Source organism: Pantherophis guttatus, chromosome 1, assembly GCF_059756535.1.
Source record: "Pantherophis guttatus breed Tessera chromosome 1, ASM5975653v1, whole genome shotgun sequence".
Lineage (NCBI taxonomy): Eukaryota > Metazoa > Chordata > Lepidosauria > Squamata > Colubridae > Pantherophis > Pantherophis guttatus.
In genome coordinates, this window is record NC_142063.1 from 114,381,504 (window position 1) to 114,405,441 (window position 23,938).

At 40.7% G+C, this 23,938-nt stretch overlaps 1 protein-coding gene across 4 annotated transcripts; it reads left to right on the top strand.

Annotated features, from left to right (window-relative positions):
* Positions 1-1,789: 1,789 nt before the first annotated feature.
* On the top strand, positions 1,790-23,501 carry PATL1 (PAT1 homolog 1, processing body mRNA decay factor). 4 transcript variants are annotated; one of them, XM_034420288.3, is made up of 19 exons: positions 1,790-1,933; positions 7,630-7,741; positions 8,035-8,249; positions 8,366-8,440; positions 10,091-10,285; positions 10,612-10,713; positions 11,606-11,695; positions 12,080-12,285; positions 12,385-12,474; positions 15,120-15,303; positions 15,611-15,734; positions 17,328-17,425; positions 17,600-17,659; positions 18,069-18,217; positions 18,895-19,054; positions 19,946-20,101; positions 21,073-21,164; positions 21,484-21,633; positions 22,398-23,501. In XM_034420288.3, the coding sequence occupies exons 1-19, from the start codon at positions 1,919-1,921 to the stop codon at positions 22,417-22,419; spliced, it is 2,295 nt and encodes a 764-aa protein (XP_034276179.1). In that variant the 5' UTR covers positions 1,790-1,918; the 3' UTR covers positions 22,420-23,501. The 4 variants fall into 4 exon arrangements, with proteins under 4 accessions (XP_034276179.1, XP_034276178.1, XP_087737645.1 ...); XM_034420287.3 differs by having other exon boundaries at positions 1,805-1,933; positions 8,363-8,440; XM_087881519.1 differs by lacking the exon at positions 1,790-1,933 and adding an exon at positions 2,051-4,790 and having other exon boundaries at positions 8,363-8,440.
* Positions 23,502-23,938: the final 437 nt, after the last annotated feature.

Below are 23,938 nucleotides of genomic sequence, written 5' to 3' on the forward strand. Positions count from 1 at the left end.
ATTTATCTCTATATTCATATAAGTTTTAATTGTTATATTATTTCCTTGATGTTTATCAGTAACTTCTCTATTAGATACAGAGGAACAGGGACTGGCAAAACTTTAAATATTTGTTTAAATAATATACTGCATTATTAACTTTATATCAGCCTTCTCTCTCTTGGTACCCTCAAATCCTGGTTGCAATTTTAATATTTGCCAGTCAGCATGACTAAATGGTGGCTGGGTGCACAGTTATTTCATCCCCCAAATTTATATTTAATTTTTCCATTATCAACATTCATTGGGACATAACCATACAATTATCACTATATGCATCCACTACACCTAGATACCATTCATAATCAATATGTATAACCATACATTTTTTAAAAAAATGAAGTTTATTTATGATTAAAACTTTTCATGAAATAAATTCCATTCCACAAGATCAAACCACTTTCATTTAAACTGATTACATTTTACCTTTATTTAATTTCAGTCATGCATCTTATACATATTTCTTTCTTTCTTTTCATCCATTTATTTGTGGTTTTATTTTATCACTGGCTCCTTTTAGAAAGCAAATTGCAGTCTTCCATGTGCTATGGTCATCAATAAATGAGAGTAGAGATTGACTTCTATATTGCCCATCATGACTTTCATCAATGAAGCTTTCATATAACTCAATTTAGTAAGTTAAAAGATCAACTAGGCACCATACTTGGGGCTGATCTGCATGGCCAGGTTGTTCCAGTGAGAACACTGACTATGAATCATTTCTGGAAGGCAGAAATGCACATTGACCTCTATCCATCCTAGCCCATTGGAAAGGTAACCTTGGCCTTTCTGCTACACATAAAAAGTTGTATTTTTTTGGCTTGCACTGGCTCAGGTCACGTTGTCTAGTTGGCCTGCTGTACTTCCTTTTATACCTATTGTATACAAACCTTTGTATTTTGATACGGCCTATGATCTCATCAATAAACTAAACCTTTTGTACACATTCTCCTCCTCTTCCATCATTGGTCATTGCCCTCCCCGGCTGTTTTGTCCTGGGCTAACTGGGATGCCTTCCCATGTTGGAAAACAGCTGGACCAGTGGGACTTTCAGGTTGTTTTTACAAGTCGGCACAGTTGTTGTTGTCCTCCTGCTCCTCCAAATTCTTTTAACAGGATGGCAAAACTGTGAATCTTTCTAAAAAAAAAAAAGAAAAGAAATCGGGGAAATTAGCAAGATTTATGCCAGTTTCACCCAAGTGAGAGGAGGAAGAATGGTAAAAAAAGTGTTTTCTTCTTTTCTGTTTCTATAATATTACTTATGGCCGGGCAGTGATTCGGATCCAATTTTGAGCACACTTTTGAGATGCTCATATTATTGGTTGGGAATATCTTAAATCAAAAGTAAGGGGGGTGGTTGTGCGTGTGTGGGGGGGGGGACTGTGTGCCAGTTACTGCGGAAGGAAACCGCAGGAGGCCAGAAAAAGACCTGTTTTATGTTCTTCCCAACAGCTCTTACAGCCAGGTCAAATCACATTTTATATTTTGAAAACAGCCCTAAGGAAACTTCAATGCATATACAGTAATGATCCACAGCAGCAGCAACTGATATGGAGCCTTTCCATATATAGCCGGCCAAAGAGCGTTTCCTGTAGAGAAACCATCGCCTGGCCCTTTAAGGCGGCACTCCCCCTGACGAGGGAAAAAAAAAACACAAAACCATTTTCTTTTTTCAATAGCGGGACCGGGTGGAATGGCGGCCGCCAGTACGCATGCGCGCCGAATTCATCTACGCAAGAGGAAATCTGTGTGGTGGACTTTAGGTGATACGTCAAGACGCGGAGCACGTACCAGGGGGGCGGGGTTCCCGGGGTAGAGCAGGGTCCGCGCGGAGCCTCCCGGGCAGCGGGGAGGGGGAGACCCCCGCGCCCCGCCAACCATGTTCCGCTACCAGGTGAGAAGGTGACGGCAGTGCGCGGCGGGGGCTGCCGGAGTCCCGCGCAGGCGGGGCCTCCTCCGTCGGGAGGGGGAGGCGGCCAGGGACCACCCTTGCGGTGACCTTTGACCTGCCGCGGGAGCTCCCCGGCATTTGCCGAGCAGAGGCTCGATCTACCAGCGGAAGGTTTCCCCCCCCCCCACTTCGCCTGCTTGGGGTGGGGGGGAGCGATTTAGCCCGGCCTGGCCAAGCGGAGCAGATCTCGGGGGTGGCGGGTGGGCGGCGGAATCGGGCTCCTCTTGGTCTTTGCTTCACCCAAGTTCCGGCTTGCTGCGCACCAAGGGGGCAAAAGCAGAGATGACTTGTAGGGCGGCCGATGCTTGCGGAAGAAGGCTGGTCTCTTCCTCCGACTCTCGGCAGCCGGTTTGCCGCACCAAAAAAAAAAAATAATATTTTTTTTTTTTAGCTTTTGCTGGAGCTTCTTTGGCTGGCCAGGGCCTTTTAAGGATCTCCCCGCTTTCCTGTATTTCCCCAAGGGCTGATAACTTTTGAAAGCACGTGGAGCTGGATTTAAGAGACCCCGGTGTGAATTACAGCCTAGAGAGTTATATTCCTTTTTCTCAGTTAAGGAAATCGTTGAAAGGGGAAACGTAGCTAGATGTAAATCCACCTACATTAATATGTCGGTGACATAAGTGCTTCAGGATTGGAAGGCAAGGGAACAGGAGGAGGTTTGGTTTGTGGGAGACAGATCTAGGGAAATTTGGAGTAACTCTTATTAAGTGAAGGTGTGCAACTGGCCGATGCCTTGGAAAGTTCAACCATCAAAATTATAAATGTTGCTTATGGATGATGCTTTTGCAGCGGTGTGGAAGTAATCATTTGTCTGCAGGGATGAGCGTGAAAATGGAACTTTTTTAGAAGAAATGGACATTAGTTGATAATTCCATTAGTGTTTTGATCTCCGTTTACATTTGGATGTTGCCTATGGAGGACAGGATTGATGCATTTTGAGGCAATAGAATATGTTCCTCTTATTCTGGGCATTTGACTTAATGATGTTTGTAAGATTCAGACCTGCAGAAAAATATTATAAGTGCAATAAGCTTTTCCAACCTGATGACCTCTGCATGAACCTATAGCCATCAGAGTTCCTAGTCAGCATTGCCAATACTAGCTGAAAAGACTAGGCGTTGCAATCCAAACATTATAGGACATACGCATAATGGATTAACTTTAAGTGACAACTTGGATGCTGGAATTTTGTTTGATGGTTCAAGCATGACTGTTGAGGATATGAAGCTCTTTTCTCTGGGCAATTTAATGAGCTATGCTCCATGTAACACAATCTTCATTTTACTTCAACTTTAGTCTTCCCCATAACCAACTCTACACCTGGGATCATATACTAACTCATGTTTGAAGATCTGATGAACAGAAGGCTGTTTAGCACAATGTACTAAACCAGGGATCCTCACCCCTGGTCTGTGAACCGGCACCAGCCCGCGGCATGCCAGAAACCCATCCGCACAAACAAGCGAAATCCCATCTGTGGCATGCAGGCAGGACACCAACCACACCCCCTCTGGTCCGTGGAAAAACCTCTATCCACAGAACTGGTCCCTGGTACCCATAAGGTTGGGGCCGCTGTACTAAACCATAAGATGGAAAAGATAACATTTGTGAGAGACAGCAGTCACAGGAGATTCAGCATTTTCATTGTTACCTACACATTTGGAGAGGATGGCTTTCCCCCATGGTTTTGTGTGTGTGTGTGTGTGTGTGCCTATGAAAGGTTTATCGTATGCTTTAGAGATTTCCAAACTTTCTCATTTACACACTCTTAGTATCTCTAATTTTTTTCACCCCTAGGCCAAAAGGCTATCCAAAAATCCAGCGTTGGAAATGTATGTTGCAAAAATTCAAAGTGTCCTATGGCACCCCAAAGTGTCATGCCACTAGTTTTGGAATCATGGCTATAGTTACTGTGTGCTTACTATTTTAAAATTATGAGAAATGACTAGTTTTTGGCAATGTAGTGTGGATGTGCCCATATGTGACTCTGGCTTCAGGCTGTTCACTGTAAATGTATGTCACATTATACTTAGTCTGTATTTCTAGAATTACTAAAGTGGCTCAAGCTTTTAGGTGGTTCAAGTACAATTTTCCCAGATCAATCTAAGAACATGAAGTCATGGTCCCTTAATTTATAATTATGCTTAAAATTCCATTAAGCATTTTGTAAAAACAAGGAGATGAGTGTGTGTAATCACACTCTCGTTTTTACACTTTACACTTTCACTCTTTTATCTCTGTGTGTGTATAGTTGAAGAAATAGTTACTATAAAGGAGTAGTTGAAGGTACTCCCTTTAAATAAGAAAATGAAAGTTGCATTCTTTTCCCCATTCCATCATTACTCCCTTCTCCTCCCTAGCTTCTCTGCAATAGAACATTACTGTTTATATACATATGAGAAATAAAGCAGTGGGTTACATTTAAATCCAAAAATCCAGGCATGTTTTGGTAGATAATGTAAGGAAAACTTGCAGAATAAATAATCAAATATTACTAATGTGGTAAATAACTACTTTTATTTGAAGAAAGACAAAATTTTGCGGATTATCTTTATTCTGCTTTTAAAGCAGACTTTTTACATAAATGTTTTTATAGTACTACACACACATGCACGCACACACTTAATTTCATTATTGCACTCAATCCTGCAATCATAGGCTGATTCTGGTATCCAGGATAAAAGCAAAAGAAGAACTGCTTGTTGTGTATAGCATACAAGCTATATTTAACTCCTTCAAGATATAATAGTTTAGGATTTAATAGGACAATTAATTGAGTTGAGAACAAAGTACATATGAGGTAATTGCTTCCTTCATGATTTGTTCCTTGTCATAATTTAAATTTGTGTACGCACTATGGATAAATTATTCATTCTCATTTTCTGTTGGGGGGGGGAAAGATTGTTATGATTTGAAACTGAAATATATTTTTAATCTAAATATATCTTGAATTGGGTCATGATTGCAATCATTCACTGCATGAAACAGATGTGCCTTGCTAAAAAGGAAGGGGAAAGCATAAAAATATTAAATTTACAAATTTATATAGAATGATTCTGCTGGGGAGAACAAAGTATTTTGGAACATGTGGTATCCAAACATCAAGTTAGTTATTCAGAATTAGTTTAATTGATGCATTGTACTGAAATATAGTTTATTTAATAATGGGTTGAAGAAGCCATAGTTGACAGGGTTTGCACATTGTGCTAAATTATATATTACGAATAGTAAACCACAATTGTTTTGGGTCATACACAATGTTAATTCAAACCCAAACAAACAACATTGTGGCTACTAAAATATGTGAATCCAGTTTGTTACTTAGCATGATATATGAATTTAATGTTCAATACAGCATGGTAGTCAAGATACTGTTCTTGGGCCAGAAAAACCCATATTCACAGTCACAGCATGAGTTTGGGCCAATCATTGTTCTTCAGCCCAATTTATCCTACAGGGTTGTTGTTGTGTCAGAAATTGGAGAAAGGAATGCTATGCATGGCATCACAAGTTTCTGAAAAAAAAGGAGCAAGAGATTTAACATCAGAAGGAAGAGGCTTGTGTTGTAATGCAGTATTTGGGTTCATGCATCATGCTAAGCCATAAAATGGTTTCTTTGATTTTAGCTTTGTTGGATGAACTCATAATGTCCTTTTTGAGTTATGGTTAACAATGTTTTTGTGTGAATCCAACCAATTATGCCTTAGCATAACATGTGAACCCAGTCAGTTTTCCAGAACTGTCATTATCTAGGAACTGGGGATCTGTCTCAAGTGTTGTTGACTGATAACTCCCAATATATCTGACCGTTGACTTTGCTAGGCAGGGCTGCAGGGTGATGTAGTTCAGCTGCCCTGTCATATACTCTTTTACTTTTACTTTACTTTTATTATATTTATATACCTCCCTTCTCCCAAAGGACTCAGGGCGGTGAATAGTCATGGTAAAAACAATATACAAGACAAAAAATTTAAAAACTTATTAAAATAATTCAATCACTGGCCAAATTTAAAACACCCAGCTACAATCGTTATTAAAACCCCTATCAAAACCCAATTAAAATCCTTCATCCCGTCAGACCAGCTTGCTGGAATAATAGAGTCTTCAGAGCACAACAGAAGGCGCGGAGGTTGGGGATCCTTCGTATGTCCGGGGGCAATTCATTCCATAGGGCCGGGGCCCCCACAGAGAAAGCTCTCCCCCTGGGGGTCGCCAGCCTACATTGTTTGGCCGACGGCACCCTGAGGAGGCCCTCTCTGTGGGAGTGTACTGGTCGGTGGGAGGCAATCGGTGGCAGAATGCGGTCCTGTAGATAACCAGGTCCTAAGCCATGGAGCGCTTTAAAGGTGGTAACCAACACCTTGAAACGCACCCGGAAGACCACTGGGAGCCAGTGCAGCTTGGGCAAGAGGGGTGTTATATGGGAACGATGAGTCGCCCCCATTATTACTCGCGCGGCTGCATTCTGGACCAGTTAGAGCCTCCGGGTGCTCCTCAAGGGGAACCCCATGTAGAGAGCGTTACAATAGTCCAGACGGGAAGTGAGGGCATGAGTGACTGTGCGCAAGGCGTCCCGATCCAGAAATGGACGCAACTGGGAGATCAGGCGAACCTGATAAAATATACTCTTCTAAATTCTGATATAAGACCAAATTATTTTCCAAGCAGGAAAAGCTATGAAGTTTCTCTGCACAGTGTTTGCCATTATTGTTCCAGAACCATGATGGCGAACCTATGGCACGTGTGCCACAGGTGGCACGCAGCACCCTCTCTGGGCACGCGAGATGTCACCCCAGTTCAGCTCTGCCGCACATGTGCGGACACCTGCCAGGCAGCTGGTCGTCGGATCTCTGCCGCACATGTGCAGCGGGGTTGCGCAGGGGCAGGAGGCATTTGCTGTGGGGGATAGGGTTGTAGCCAGGAAGCAACTGTCAGTTGTGGAGGTAAAGGCAGTATGGATTTAGATTTTTTTTTTCAGTAGGTTCATTCCTAGTTATTCTTGATTATAATTATCCGGTGATAGCTGCATATTCTTTGGAAATGCAGAGATAAGCTCTCAACTTGTGAAATTATAGATATTGGGGTTTATTTATTTATTTATTTATTTATTAAATTTCTATACCGCCCTTCTCCAAATAGGACTCAGGGCGGTGCACAGCCTAAGTAAAAACAGAGCATACAAAATTTAAAAAACAGTATTAAAATAATTAAATATTTTGGCCGTAAATTAAAACAACCCAATTTAAAATCAATTTAAAATTTAGCTCAAGCCAGCCCAGCTAGTTGAAATAAATAGGTTTTCAGGGCCTGACAAAAAATCCGGAGGTCTGTTATTATACGTAGCTCAGGGGAAAGATTGTTCCAGAGGGTGGGCGCCGTCACAGAGAAGGCTCTCCCCCTGGGGGTCGCCAGCCGACATTGTCTGGCGGATGGCACTCTGAGGAGGCCCACTCTGTGCAAGCGTACTGGCCGGTGGGAGGCTATTGGTGGCAGAAGGCAGTCTCGTAAGTACCCCGGCCCTAAGCTGGGTTCTAGTTTTGTTTTGGGGGAAAAACAAATTTCTAGACTTTCTTCTAGAATAATATTTTTGGATTACTGTAGAACTAGCTAAAATCGCTAAGATTTTTTTTTATTTTAAGTCCCTTGAGGACTGCCCTTTAGATGAAGATGAAGAAGCCTTTCATAATTTGGCTGAGGAAGATGAGGATATCGATCAATTCAATGATGACACATTTGGAACTGGTGCAATTGGTGAGTTCATATAGCTAATATACCCTGACTGTCTATTTATATGACTGAGGTTCTCTAATACCTTCTGCCTATACATGTAATATCCTAATTAAGGTAATCAGTCTCATGTCTTCTCCATGGAGTAACTTTAAATTGGTTCTATGTTCACTGCTGAAACTAGAGGTTCTGGGAACCTCTATTCTATTCCAAGGAGATGATCTTCTGCCTGGGAAACAAAGGCATAATGTGAGGAGTGAAGGAATACTGCATGGGAGAAATGTGAGGGAAATGCTGTTTGTGTCATTCCTTTGTAGACGATGACTGGCAGGAAGCACACGAAAGACTGGCTGAGCTGGAAGAAAAGCCTGCATCCTCAACAGAGCAAGTGGATCACAGAGTTACTGATGAGATGGACCTGTTGGGTGATCATGAGGAAAACCTGGCAGAGAGGCTTAGCAAAATGGTGATTGATAATGAATTGGAAGATCCAGCTATTATGCAGGCTGTGCAGACTCGGCCTCTGATACAGGTATATAGTGAGTGATGAAAATGAAGGGAGAAAATGGGATCTAATGTTTACTGGTTCATATAGTACCAGTAAAGTCATTTCATTTCACTAATTTTTTGTTCCCTTCTTCCCAGCAGCCAGGTGGCCTCAATTCAAGCATCTGGGATGGACCCTCAGTTTTGAGGCGCATTCGAGGACCACTCCTCACTCAGGTTCAGTGCTCTTCGTATTGTGTTTCTTAACCATCAAGGGTATTAGTTTTCCTGTCAGGTGTCTGTCTTTCCCTACTATTTCCATTATGTAATGTTCAAGGAGCTATCTAGGAGCCATGTAGCTGATAAAGGATCTGTTTTTAACCAAAAAGTTTGCTATTATAACGGGATGGCCAAAGGATAGAAAGAAATATCTGTTATTGAAGTTTTGCAAAAGGAACAAAGTGCCCCAAAGATCATAACAACACACCATATCTTATCTCTTTGTTTCATCTATTGATAGTCCAGGTGGAGCAGCCAGAGACTTTGGAGTGCAGCTCTTGCTTAATATTTTGGCAGCTTCGATGTTTATGCTTAATCAGACTTGAATTAAAGCATTTTAATAGATTATCTAAAATTTTCTGCAAAAATAAATTACAGATAGTTGTCAACATATGACTGGTCACTTAGTGACCATTAGAAGGTACGACAGGCCTTGAAAAAAGGACTTATGACCTGGATTTGAAGTTCCAACATCTGCATACACTTCCTCTTCTGCACTCATGTGACCACATTTGGGCACTTGGCAGCCAGCCCCATTTACAACTGTTTGCAGCATCCCACAGTCATGTGACCACAATTTATGATTTCCTTCCCGTCCCTGAAATCACCATTTACAGGTAGTTCTTGACTTACAGCCCTTCATTTAGTGACTGTTCGAAATTACATTCATCTGCTTGGCAACTGGCATATATTTATGACGGTTGTAATGTCCCAAGGTCATGTGATCATCATCTGTGACAGTCCGACAAGCAAAGTCAACGGGGAAGCCAGATTTATTTAACAACTGTGTTGCTAACTTAACATCTGCAGTGATTCACTTAACAGTTGTGGCAAGAAAGGGTATAAATTGGGGCAAAACTCATTTGTCAGCTGTCTTGCTTAGCAACAGAAATTTTGGGCTCAATTGTAGTAAGTCGAGGACTATTTATGCTAGGCTCATTGAGCAACCACTACAAAAAAGGTCGGAAAATCAGTTATGCTCACGTGATGTGGCCACTTAACAATCATCACTAGAACCAAAATAGTAGGCTTAAGACAAGGACTACCTGTAAAAAAAAAATGCAGAATTTTTAAAACTTAGATTAGACAAAATTAGTTATCAGAAATTTAATGACTCTTTAAATGAGGACTAAATCAATTTCATGCTGGATAGTTTGTACCATCCTTTTCCAACTTGTTCCCCATTCAATTAGCTGACAGAGAATTACGGGAGTGAGATCTAATGTATTGAGAAGGAAGAAGGTAGAAGAAGATTAACTGCTTGTCAGTACATGCTAGTCTTTCTGCTCCTGCTTACAGATTCATTCTTCTAAATTAGAGGGGGAGTTTATCATTCTCTCTCTCCCCCCCCCCTCTCTCTTTCTCTAAAGAACTGTTGGCACGGATGAAAAGGGATCCCATATTTCTTGCTACCTATTACCTAAAACTGCATGTACTATGCATTCTTGTTTATGTAACAAGAATGTCTCTCCTCCACTGCTAGTTCTTGCTTGCCACAAAAAATACTTCAGCTTACTGTTTGATAGTCACTAGTCTACCTACTACTTCAGAAAGATATTGATTAGCGATATTTAAAGGGAATGCCAGATGTGATTCTCTCCTCTTCAGGAAGTGCCCTCCGTATCTGTGCTGGAATATGCCCTACCACAGAGGCCTTCGCAGTCCCGAGAAGAGGAGCAAGATGTCTCAGAACGAGCACTGCCCAGGCGGTCATGCTCCCCAGTTATTGGCAGTCCTCCTGTTAGGGCTGTTCCTATTGGGACACCTCCTAAGCAGCCTACCATGCCCAACTTCAACCAACAGGTATTGTTTGCCCCTTCTACAATAAAGGTGCATGGATCTAGGGTAGAGGGTGCTTAAAGAAACAGAATAAAGTAGAATGCAATATAATAAATGAGAGCATCCCCTGAATGCGAGCTCACCTTCAGTAGAGAATGTATTTCTTTTTGGCCAGCTGTCAAATTGACACGGTGTGAATGTCAATCTGAACCTTCCAGTCCTATTTCCATTGTGAAAGTAGCTTGGTGTCTGGGAATTAAAGGTGGAACTGGCAGAAGCAATTGGTGGTTGAGTCTTAGACAACTTGCCATGGATGCTTCCTCTACTTTCTTCTTCTTTCTGTTCAACAGATCCTATGTCCGAAGCCTGTCCACATCAGAGTCCCAATTCAGCAGCGTTATCCAAGTCCCTTCAGTGAGAGGATGTCTCCAAACCAGCTCTGCAGTGTAACGGTAGTCTTGCCTCATTAGTTCTGTATGCTGAGTTGGCCTCTGATAATGAGTCTTACTTCCCCTTTCCTCCTGGATCACGTGATCCTTCCAATGTTCCTGAATGTGATTTGTCATAAATGTAATCTTAAACTATATTATCGCCCTGCCCTGTTTTGAAATAATAATTTCTGATCTTGAGCAAATTTAATTCTCTATGGGCAGCAGAGACAATGTCAATGAAAGGAAACTCCCAGCTCAAGCTTCCTACATTTCTAACTTCCATAATGTGACACCTTCAAGAAGAGTGGGACTTTTGGGAATAGTAATCCTAATACTTCTGAAAGCTATTAGTTTTGGGAAGACGGACATAAAATGTTAACCTTTCATGTTGCAAATAAGGAATATGGGGGAAATATTCATATCCTTTTATTTTTATAACAATTTATAAAGACTTTCAGGTCTCTCACAATGAAACTGTTGGCTTCAAAATTAACTCCATGCTAGTGGCTGTGAACCATATTTAGCCCTTCAGGAGTTTGTGGTCTACAGAACTTATTGGCCATTCAATAAAGTATGACACTCGGTTGTTAGAAGATATTGCCTTTTATATTGAATTGCTTAGCCTCTCTGTCACTTTCCTCTTTCTTTATCCTGTCTGTATGACAAAAATAGTTGCTATACTAGATATTTTAAAAGTTTTAATTACATTTTCATTGTGGTGCTGTCCAAATTATTTTGGTATTTTAACATAATTATTCTGGATGCTTTATGTAAAAATGAATACATGATATTTCTGCTTCTCTGTGATTGGTCAAGCATTTCTAGTTTTTGTAAATTCGTTTGTCCTTCTGAATTTGCTAGAAGCAAACTAAATTCTACCTTAAGAATTCAAGTATTTTATTTCTTTTACCAGAACAACTCCCTCTTAGGCCATCCGTTCCCTCCTAATGTTACTCCTGTTCTTACCCACCTCCAGAGAGCACAGCTACTAGGAGGAGCACAGGTAAGCAACAGCCTACTACTCCTTCTCATTTCCATTGTTATTGAGTGCAGCATTTTCTGCATGAAGATGCATGAAACCCTGAATTTGCTAATTGTATGTTTAAATTAAATCAGATTCATTGTGTATCTTGGCCCTGCCCTCTTTTTTGCCCTTTGTTTCTCTTACATACATCTTTCTTACATGCAGCTTTCTTCCTGAAAAGAGCTATGTGCCCTTCATCCTACTGGGATCTTCACTTCTGCTATACAAGTTCTTCCTCTTTGTATTTGCTGCTTGTGTCTCTATCACTTCCTGATTCATGCATTTAGGAACAGTGGAACTATAAACAATTCTGTATGGGTGGTTGAAGATCTGATGCTTCTGCTTTCCCTCTCCGCTCTGTAGGCAGGAAGGATGTCTCCCAGCCAGTTTGCACGGGTCTCTGGTCTTGTTGGCAGCCCTCTTGCACCCATGAATCCGAAACTGCTCCAGGGCCGAGTAGGACAGATGATGCCTCCAGCCGGTGGCTTTCGTGCCTTTTTTGGGGCAGCAGCTACGCCACCATCACAACACCATTCCCCATGTCCTGGAGCTCACTTGCAGAATCTACGGTAACCTACTTCTTCCACCGTCCTTTTAACATATTGCGGGACTGAGTTGTGTTCGTGAACACTCCATGGCCCTTTCTGAGAGGATCTTTTATTTTCCAGGCCTCGGCCACAAATGTTCAGGCCAGATACAACTCACCTTCATCCACAACATCGACGACTCTTACACCAGAGACAGCAGCAGAACAGGAAGTGAGTATCCAATACGCTTGTTTGCTTTCATGAAAATAAAGGAGAGCCTAATTGCTTTCACAATGTAAAGGGTGAGGTCAGAGCTCCATGTGTTTTGCAGCAAGATAACCCATTTTTTGTGTCCCAAACAACTTGTGCAGTTGCAGTGCTTCTGTAACGTGATTGTTCATGTAAATCAAGAATTATGGGCATGGGAATGGGCTGAAAAAAAAAAAAACACAAAGGAAGACCCTATCATTAGAGATAGAGATGGCAGAAGCAACTATGGAAAAGTCAATAATCTCTTTAAAAACTCTACGAAAAATTTCAAAAATACATCACAGGGAGAGAGACAATCCAGAGGCTTAGAGTACTGTATTCGACCAATCTGTAGACTTTTGTTAGTTATTAGCCTTAATGGCTAAAATTGAATTTCCATAAGCAAAGCATCTGTTGACTAGACATGAAGAACAGACAGGGAAGTGTATTCCTCTTGTGCATTTTTATAGAGCAAGCAGTGAACCTTTGGACTTGACAAATGATTAGCTCTTTTCAACAAGGCTTTTCCTGCATTCTTGAGAAAATGTCTGCCCTGGATACCTGTCCCCGTGCCTGCCATTTACACTTCTGTTTCTTTTTTTTATATATATATAATTTTTATTAATATATTCTATACACTAATACACAAATAAAATATACAATCCTGCCACCATGGTATAATATGATTACATTGTCCATAAGTATAAAATCATTCCTTTATACATACATATTTGCCATCATATATATACATAATCATATGTCTATTCTTTTTTTTTTTTTATAGAAACTTTATTGAGGTTTTTTACAAAACAGAAAAAATTAAAAAAAATTAAAAAAAAAGAGAAAAAGGAAAAACAAACATTCAAACAGAAACATAAAACACATAAGTATAATAACACTTTCAATTTGTATCGGATGTGCAGTGTTTTAACTATTTACATAAATAGTACTTGGTGACATTTCAACTCACTTTTAACCAATATTTAACACACCTTTAGATCTTTCTTTCATTTTGTCATGCAACCACTTGTACCACCTTTCCCATACCATATAGTAAACTGACTTCTCATCATTTAATTCATAAGTTAATTTAGTCATCTCTGCGCACTCGAGTATTTTCTTAATTGTAAGCTCTTCTGGTGGTTGAGTTTTCTCTTTCCAGTACTGTGCGTATGCCAATCTAGCGGCTGTAATTATGTGGATCATTAAATGTGTCATTTCCTTTCTATATGACTTCTTTATTATTCCCAGGAGGAAAATCTCTGGTGTTAGTTCAATATCTTCGTCAATTATTTCTTGTAACCACCTCCTAATTTTACTCCAGTATCCTTTCGCTTCAGGGCATGTCCACCACATGTGAAAGAAGGTGCCTTGACCATGGCCACATTTCCAACAGTTGGGATGTATATTGGGATATATTTTTGCAAGTCTGGCCGGGGCTAGGTACCATCTATGCAACATTTTGTAATGGTTTTCCTTATATGCCACCGCTCTAGTGAGTTTAAGATTTCTGTTCCATGCCTCCTCCCATTCCCATTTCTGGACCCAATCGTACCATAATTTCCAACTGTTATAAAATTCTGAATCTTTTTTACCATTGATCAATCTAGTTAGTCTATCTGATTCCGCACACTCATTAATTTTATATATTATTTTCAAATCTATCGGTAAGTATTGATTTTTCCACTCTTGCGCATACGCTAATCTTGCTGCAGTGATAATGTGAATCAACAAGAACCATATATCTGATTTAACATTCAAAGGTTTTGCCCCCAATAGGAAAATCTCAGGTCTTAATTCCAAATTAATCTGTGTAATTTCCAAAATCCATTGCCGTATTTTTTTCCAATATTTAACCGCCTGCGGGCAGGTCCACCATTGGTGAAAATAGGTTCCATTGCTGTAACCACACTTCCAACAGCAGGCAGATGTCCCGGGAAACATTTTAGCTAATCTCGCCGGGGGTAGATGCCACCGGTAGATCATTTTATATATGTTTTCTTTATATGAGGAGGCCATGGTTAATTTCATATTTTTCAACCAAATCTGTTCCCATTGCTGGAAGTCAAGGGGATATCCAAAATTTCGCCCCCATGCTATCATACAATCCTTCACTACATCCTGTCCTATCTGCAGAGACAATAAATATGCATAACATTTAGATAATATCCCTTTCCCTCCTTCTAATAAGATCTTATCCAATTCTTGTCTTTTACGGTAGATTCCTTCACTATGTAAATCTTTTTTATACCTGGAGTGCACTTGCGAATAAGACCACCAGTCTATCTTATATCCTTGAAGAGTTAATAATTCTCGTGACTTTGGATTACCCTGAACATCCAAGAAACCTTCATACACTTCTGTTTCTTCATTCACTGAAAGTAGTAGTCAGCCTGAAAGTATTGTTTTGCCCTATCAAAACATAAGTTATTGATTGAAATTATAACGTTATACTGATCTGGAGCTGCCTTTCATGACAGCTGTAGAAATTTGCTTAAAAGGGGCTGCTCTGCTTAGGTTTGACTTGTGTTTATAAACACAGACTATTGTTCCAAAGCATTTTCTTCAAAAGACACAGAATACAGCTGTTAACTGCATTTTGCCAGATTATGTTGCATTTCTTTTAGTCAACACAGGAATCTAAATGGGTCAGCAGGGGACCGAGGGAACCACCGAAATAACCATCAAGAGCAGATCAGGAAGGACCCTTATGCTAATCTTATGCTGCAACGGGAGAAAGATTGGGTATCCAAGATCCAAATGATGCAACTGCAAAGCACTGATCCCTATTTGGATGACTTCTACTATCAGGTTGGTGTTCCACATATTTGAACAAGTGACTGTTCATTCTGTAGTCCCTGGTTATGCTTAATGGAAGATACAGGCAGTAGCATCTTAAGGGTGCTTGAATAGATAAGAAAGTGACAAAGCAGATGCAGTGGGGGGTGGAAGGAAATTATCATATTCTGCTTCTATTCCTCTTTCTTTGCAGGTCATTTATACAAAGTTTCTGTCTGTCTTTGTTGTTTGGGTGGGGCGGTGGATTCTTATTTTGTTCAAAAATACGTCAAGCTCATGATGCTCAAGCTGGCCTCTAACCAACTTTTTGATGCTTTAGAACTATTTTCAGAAACTAGAAAAATTGTCTGCAGCTGAGGAGATGCATGGTGACGGTCCTAAAAAGGAGCGTACAAAACTAATCACCCCACAAGTGGCGAAGCTAGAGCATGCCTATAAACCAGGTAAGTTTGTGTTGTATAGGAAGAGGCTGGTCTATATATGCAGTACATGGGAGGTAAAATATAGAGGTGCATGAATGGGATGGAGGGGGATTGAGATATCATAACTAAGGTAATTAATGTTTTTAAAGGATCAGCAAGTAGAAAGTTCATCCATTGGAAAGATGTGCTTCTTAGTATTTTCCTTGCTTCCTATGTTCAGGAAAAATATTCCTCCCCTCATGCACATGCATGATGTTTAATTTTACTCCCATGTACAGCAGTTCTACAATTCTAGTGCAGTAGATTTAGCATAATACTGTAGAGGATGTAAAGGAAAGCAAGCTTATGTACACCAAGGAATAGAAGGATTTTGTAGGGATGGATAGATGTGAGCTCTTAGGAAAGTCAAAATAGAGTTGCCTTGTCCATGCTCGGCTTCATTATCTAACTTGCAGAAAGACTGAACTGTGTTGGCTAACCTTTTCAGCACTGAGTGCGAAATGGAAGAGTGCACTAGAAACCAGAAAAGCAGTTGATTTTCTGGTTTCCAGCACATGGATGTGTGGCTCCGCTTGGCCTTTTGGGGGTCCTCGCGCCTTCCTGCCCACCCCCATGCTCGCCCCCCTGGTCCCCGTCGGGATGGTGGGACATCCCCACCGATGACCCAGTTCCACAGCTCCAGACGGAGAGGAATGCTGCCTCCCTCCGCTGGAAAGCCGGAGCCCTTTTCCGGCCTTGGAGATAAGGGGCGTCGGCATTCCTGGGGCTTGGGTTGGGAGGCCAGCAGGCGGGAGAGCTTCGCCTCAACTCTGGCTGGGATGAAGTGCCCCCCCAGCCCTCCACTGAGAACAAGCCAGCGTAGCCCCCTCCCCTTCCCAATCTCTTCCCGGCCCACATGCCTCTTACCATGTCTCCTTGCTGCACTCTCCTCCGGCCCTCCTGGGGCAGTGCGGCTCCTCCTTTTCCTCCGGCACCCAGGCCGGAAGCAGCAGCATGAGAACTACCGCCACCCCCACGCAGCAGCAGGAGCAGTGGGCGAAGAAGCCCCCCCCCCATCCGCCTAGCCAGCAAACCCTGCCCTGTGCGCCCAAGCTGACCAGGCTGCAGACACACTGCAGTGCCGTGAGCTGGACGGCTGGGGCCGCGTAAGAAGCGGGGAGGGAGGGAAGCCCCTACCCGCCCTTCCTGGCTGGCAGCTCTGCTCCCCTTGCTCTGCTGCTCTTGTGGGTTCTGGCGCGTGCATGCGCACTGGCCATTTGATCTGTGTGTGTGCGTGGAAGCGCCAGAAACCAAAAGAGCAGCCACCCAGTGCTCATGCGCACGCTGAGAAGATAATCTTCTGGTTTCCGGCACACCGGGCAGCTGCTCTTTTGGTTTCTGACGCTCCCGTGCGCAGGAAGACCAGCTGACCGGTGCGCTGGAACCCGGAACAGCAACAGGCAACAGTTCCGCATGCCCAGAGAAATGGCTCTGCGTGCCACTTCCGGCACACATGCCATAGGTTCGCCATCACAGGACTAGAATGTCCAAAGAGTATGTAAATTCACAGAATTTTCAGGCAAAAAGTTTTGACTCATCAGACCCATCTGCATTGTTTTTCTTCTGTTCTTGCAGTGCAGTTTGAGGGCTCACTAGGGAAGCTGACCGTATCCAGCGTGAACAACCCCCGCAAAATGATAGATGCTATTGTGACTTTAAGAGGAGAGGAAGATGTAAGTTCCTCATGTGACAATTACTTTGTCTTTGAATGGGTGTTTTGTCTTACTATTTCATGTTTTTCCTTTCAAATATGAGAAGGGAATTTTTGAATTTTCTTCTCAGGTTGTGCGAGAGAAATTTTCTGAATAATGTATATCCATCAGCTGTAATTTCTGTGTCTTCCTTAGGAAACTAAGGAGAAGCAGGTTCGAGATAAAAGGCGCCAGACTCTCTTCACTATTGAAAAAGTGAGTTTGGCATTAATTCTTCATCCAGTTTCAGATTAAAAATAATTACTGATAATCCTGCTGGTAATAGCAGTTTAATTGAAATCAGTTCCATAGTGCAAAATAACATGAGTACTGACTTGAATTAAGTTACGATTTCAATAATAGTGTCCTTGAAGGGAATCCTTCCAGTAGCTTAACCATAATTATTCATTTATTGAATTAACTTTGTTCTTATAGTGCTGTTTCTAAATAAGTGAAATGAGCTTAAACAAATAGACTAGTCTATCAAGCCAGATGCTTGCCTGTTTAAATCAGAAATCTGTCAATAAAGCATGGACTTGATTTATTGGTTCAAAACCATTTTCAAATTTTGGAAGTGTTGGAATGTTAGGTGACATGCCTAAAATCTGTATGTTGGGTTATTTAGACATATAGCCTCCTCTTGGATGTAGAAGATTATGAAAGACGCTACCTTCTGAGCTTGGAGGGGGACAGGTTGGCCTTGATGGAGGAGAGAAAGCAGAAAATCTGTGACATATATGACAATCTGAGGGGAAAGGTGCCCAATCAAGAAAGGTAAGAACCTACCTGGTAGAATACCAACAATTCAATAAAGAAAATGCTGTTCTGAATTCCTTTCTAATGTTTAGTAGAGATTCCTTGTATCAGAAAGTACAAAAATATGTAATAATTTTGGGGTATGTTTTCCCCTTTCCACCATGCCTTACTACTATTATTTTGGGACATATGCTTAGTGCTGCTGTCACAACAATGGCAACTTCTCCCAGTTTGTTCTTCGCTTCTCAAAAGAGACCTGAATGCACCTTTCAAATCACTTAATTGCTAGGTCAGCTTAAGATGATCCATTAAGTAAGAGCAAAAAAAATGACATTTGACATTAATATAGCCAGTACAACTCCCAGTGAAAGTTTATTTATTTGAATTTATTGTGGACTCTGGGCAGTATACAAAACTAGAAAGAACATAGAAACTGATAAAAACATCAAATCAGACACATAGCCCATACTAAAATCTTTTACATATCGCTCTGTTGTATATTTCATGATGGTTTTGCATAGATTCATACATTTATGATTAAAAAACATAAATTGCATGGCATAAATTTCATGCTGGTGGTAAAGCTGTAAATTCAGAAGTTATTCCAAGATCATGAAATCAGCTTTACTTGAAAAATATAAAGACTATTTACATGTTTGGTTTCTAACTGAAAGTTATATATCCTCTTCCATCAGACTTAGTGATGACCCTTTTGTGCAGATTATGTGTATACGTAAAGGAAAACATCTAGTTGCACGGATCCTACCTTTCTTGTCCAGTGAACAAGCAGCTGAGATACTAATGGCAACAGCCAGGAATTTGCCCTTTCTAATCAAGAAAGATGCTCAAGATGAGGTAAATGAAACCTGAAGAAAAATTATTATCATCATCATCATCGTTGCTATGGTACCCACCTCACATAAAGCAGCTGTGGGTGGCTAGCACAATAAAAACATCAAAACAAAATATAAAAATAACACACCAAAACTAATGGGAAAAAAGTCCATAGAAGATAAACCAGTCAGACAACAAATTCACACAACTCATGATCTCAATCACTTCCTGACCCCTGTATCTGAGAGAAAAGCCAGGTCTTATGGAAGGTCAGCAGGGTTGAGACTAATCTAGTTTGCAGAGGAATGGTGTCATTGAAAATTTTGTCTGAAACGTTTAAAAGACACCATTGTGTAATTCATAATCTTGAATTTTATCATTCAGAAATTCCATTATACACTTTCATGTATTCTCTTGAGAAAGAAAAAGAAACATTCTGTATTTTAGATTTGTTGTTACTGAGATGTTTCTCTGTTAGAAATACATACATGGAAATAAAGGCTCATTATTTGAATGAAAATACCTATAATATTTATATTAAAATATGGTATTAAAACTTTTGAGTATTTGAGCTCATTTAATCCAGAAAGACTCTAGTCAAAAGATAGCTAGCTACTCATGAAAGTGGCAAGATTCATTAATGAATCAGTTTGAATGAAAATTTAATAACCTTGCTATAATTTAATTCCATATGTAATATAGTTTAGTTCTCCTTCCCCCTTTTCTTGTCCAGTAATTTCTTCCAATGAAATGTTATTTACTGTTGTTTAGCAAATAAAAAATGTACCATAATTTCTACAAGATTGAAAAATTTAGAAATTGGTGTAGTACGCTAGATTTGTTCCAGTACATCTCTTTGTGAGGTGTGTGTCATGTCTAAGTAACATGTGTTTTTAACATAACCTTCTTTAGGTGCTTCCCTGTCTCTTGAGGCCCTTTTCCCTTGTTCTTTATCATCTTCCATTGGGAACTGTTACCAGCATCCTACAACAGCTAATGAACCTACCTCACAGTGCAACAGTGACCACAGCTGCCAACCTCCACCTCACAGCAGTTCTTCAGAACAAGGTGTCTAATTCTTACTTTGCTTTGCTGTGTACCTTATCATACCTGCCTGCTAGTTCCAGTTTAGGGTGCTATTTCTTTTCAGGACGTATAGGTAATACTCAACATATGACTGTAATGGAGCCTGCCTATTACAGTCATATATTGTAACTGTCATGTGACCAATCCAACTGTATGACCATTTTTGCGGTATTTGTTAAGGGAATCTATGGTCATTAAGTAAGCACCACGGTCATTAAGTGAACGAATTGTTCACTATAGACATGTTTTGACAAAAAACGGAAGTGCCAATGTATGGAAATACCATAGTCAAGTCATGTGACCCTGGGATGCTGCAAACGATCATAAATGCGGCCGTGTTGCTGAGGGCCTGAAGTTCAGTCATGTGACTGTGGACTGGGCCCAACCATTGGAACTTCAAATCTGGGTTGTAAGTCCCCTAGTCATAATTTCAGATGGTCATAAGTCAAGGACTACCTATATTAGAAGCTAATGTGGTTCTTTCACTTCTGCTGCTCATGAAATGTGGAATAATGCTAATTTCAGAGTTTTCCCTCTCCCAGAAATGACTTTGAGGAATGAAGGGAAGACAATCTATGACACTTAGTCTGTAATGTAGCTTGGGTAAAGTTGTTAACATAGGAATGCTTTTGTACCATCTGTTCAATGAAGCTCTTGAAGTGCTATTCCCCCCCCCCCAAAACTATATTATGAAGTAATTCTTGAGATGCCTGACTGTTTTGCATTCTTTTTATGACTAGCTTTCTTTTAACTGTAATTGAGAATTGCTTTGGTACAGAAGTAGGCAATCTTTCAGGGCCACTAAATGATTGTGGTCAGCCACAAATGCCCATTTTCCCAGGAGTAAGCTAGGATGCTTTATATTTTTGGACTTAGGAGAGTGTCAATATATGACTTGCTTTGTAATATGCAGATGTAATTTTTTTGTTGTTTTGTTTTTCACCATTCTTTAGTTTGGCCTCTCTCTGCTATACTTGGTCTTAAGTCGAGGAGAGGAGTTGCAGAGTTCAGATTCTGTCACAGAACTTACACAAGATAATCAGTGGTGAGTCTTAAAACGGTGTATGTTGGATACATTTAGACCTGTGTTTCTCAACCTTAGCAACTTTAAGATGTGTAAATGTTAACTCCAAAGAATTTCCAGCCAGCATTCCCAGCCAATTCTGGGAGTTAGAGCACTCATTTTAAAATGGTTGAAGTTGAGGAACAGTCATTTAGACTTTAAAAAGTTGCTCAGAATATAAAGCCAGCTTACTTAATGGAACATTTTCCATGGCAATTCCACAGTCCGCAGTTTAATTTCTGTATCGAACGCTGAATAAAATTCACTGTTTTCACAACCACTGTTACTTTGTCCTTGGCAGGACGGAAGTGATGATCATGGCAATTAGGGAGTTTCTTCGAATCCCTCAGGCGGTCTTGGCTAAGCCAGTATCTACTCCCTCTAATCTTTTATCTCTCTTCTCTCGCTATGTTGATCAACAAAAGCTGAATGTGCTAGAGACAAAATTGCAGTAAGTATGTCCTATTATCCATATAATAAGGGAAGAAATAAAGAATATTAGTGAAGAAGGGACTGGAGAAGGTGGTATTGATCACTCTGTCTTAGTGCAACCTATCTCATAGGATTGTTGTAGGGAAAAATAGCGGGAGGTATGCCACTTTGGGTTCCTGAGGGAAAGATGGGGTATTAAAGTAGCAAATAAAGTAATGTATACAAAAAGGAGAGACACGTTAGACGTTATGGGTGTTTATACAGTCTTCTTCTAAAACTCCCACAGTTATTTTAGTAGCACAAGCTTAAAAAAGAAAACAGGTAGGCGGGAAAGAGAAATATGGGTATTCCGAATCAAATAATTGTAATGTCATTAAATGTCGAAGACATTATATGAGCAGAACATGGAATCAGGTTGAAATGTTTTTGCTAAATATTTTTAGCCTATTGAAATGAGATGTAGAAGGGTGTAATGCAAATTTCTGGCATTCATCATGCCAGCATGCTTTATTCATGCCTATCTCCTCATTGTGGTCATCTTTAGACTGTAAGCTCGTGCAGTGGAAACATGTCATCTTATTCACATTATTTATAAATAATTCTCCTTATTTCCAAGATGGGTTCTGCTGTACTGTTACATCAAATAAACATGCTTTTTAAATTTGTTTAATCAGATTGTCAGTTTTTGCTTGAAAGTTGTATACTGAAAGACTGAATTGTTACCTTTCTGGCTAGTATTGCTATCGCCCATCTTACAGTTCTTATTCCCTTCTACTATTTCAGGTTGATCCAAGGAATACGGTAGAAGGCCTCAAGAGTGTGGTCATGCTGGTGTCCATCATTGCTGTCACTCCAGCATCTTTTAGTGGGCAAAGAGGAGGCAGTGCCTTCTTCAAATAAATCCTTATGGGGTTATGTCTCTGGCCCAGCACAGAAGATTGCTGTCTTGCCCTGAGCTTGGTTGGGGTGGTGCTTTCCCTTCTGCATGCCCTTGTTGCATTGAATTCTACCCAAGCTCCGCCATCCTTTTCCTTAGCACTTTTGCAATGGCTTCTCCTCCCTACACAGACCCCTTTGCCCACTACACTACTGATGGGACTATTAGAGAAAAGAGACCCTTCCTGTATCACTGCTAAGAACACAGAGCCAAGGGGTAGTGGTGTCGTTTTATTGTGGAAGTGGAGAGGCCTGATGTTTCTGTGCCTCTAATAATGTTGGAGTGTGTTTTTAGATGATGGGAATTCCTCTTGATTGACCCACTGAGTCTATTTTCTGCTCTTCCTGTGGTAGATGCCGCATTGTAGTGCTGCCCATTCCCTACAAAGTAGTCATCTTTCTGAATCTTGTGATGAAACAACATCATCTTTGCACATGTGTCTAGTCTTCCCAAGACTCATTTTCTACCTAAGCTTGTCTCTGACCTGCACCTTGCTTCAAGCTGGCCAAGATCTCCCTGTAGACTAACCAAGAAGGTACCAGGAATGAATTCCTCTAGAGCAGATTAATCTTACTGAATTTTGGTATCATACATTGCTAAGTCCTGCTGGGTTGTCTTTTATTTTTTTGGAATGTGGTGAGGTTTTTTAATTTTTACTCTGTTTTTAAAAACAATTTGCACATGTAGGCATCCTCTAAGCAGTGAACTCCTGTTACTAACTGGCTGCTTCTCCACAGTATTCTCTTCCCCTATTTGCCTCTTGAAATCACATTCTACTGGACATTTCACCCCTTCCTTGAGCCCTCACCCCCCACTGTTACTCCTTCAGTATACACGATCAAGTGGTCCATTATTATTGTGCTTTTACTTTTTGGTTTGGTTATGATTAATGAAAATTTCTAAATTTACATTTTTATAGGGTATTGTAAATAAAAAAAATCTATACTTGTGGGGAGTGTATAGGTGTGATTTATCTGCATATCTGGTTCATCTCACTCCAGGGTGTTTGTGGAGACAAGATTAACCACATATCCCTGATGGTAGGAAAATATAACACAAGATTAACTTGTGCATTAAGGATTCCTACAACATATACCAGAAAATATTACATTGATCTAATGAGAAAAATACACTAGTTAATATGAAATGTCATCAACACAGTGGACATGGGTTTGGGCAGACTCCGACAGACAGTAGAGGACAAGGAGGCCTGGCATGCTGTGGTCCATGGGGTCGCGAGAGGTTGAACATGACTTAGCGACTGAACAACAAATATAAAATTATTTGTCTTGGTGTTCTTGCTGTTTGCATTATAGAACCACCCACCTGTGTTGACCAGATCACTTGGGTTAGTTCTCACACATTCACATGGTCCATAGCTCATTGC

What these genes read in the sequence shown, in the direction of transcription:
- PATL1 (XM_034420287.3), top strand. An exon ending in AGCTACTAGGAGGAGCACAG is followed by an intron (nt 11,696 to 12,079) that starts GTAAGCAACAGC and finishes TCCGCTCTGTAG; the next exon opens with GCAGGAAGGATGTCTCCCAG. An exon ending in CTCTCTTCACTATTGAAAAA is followed by an intron (nt 17,660 to 18,068) that starts GTGAGTTTGGCA and finishes TGGGTTATTTAG; the next exon opens with ACATATAGCCTCCTCTTGGA.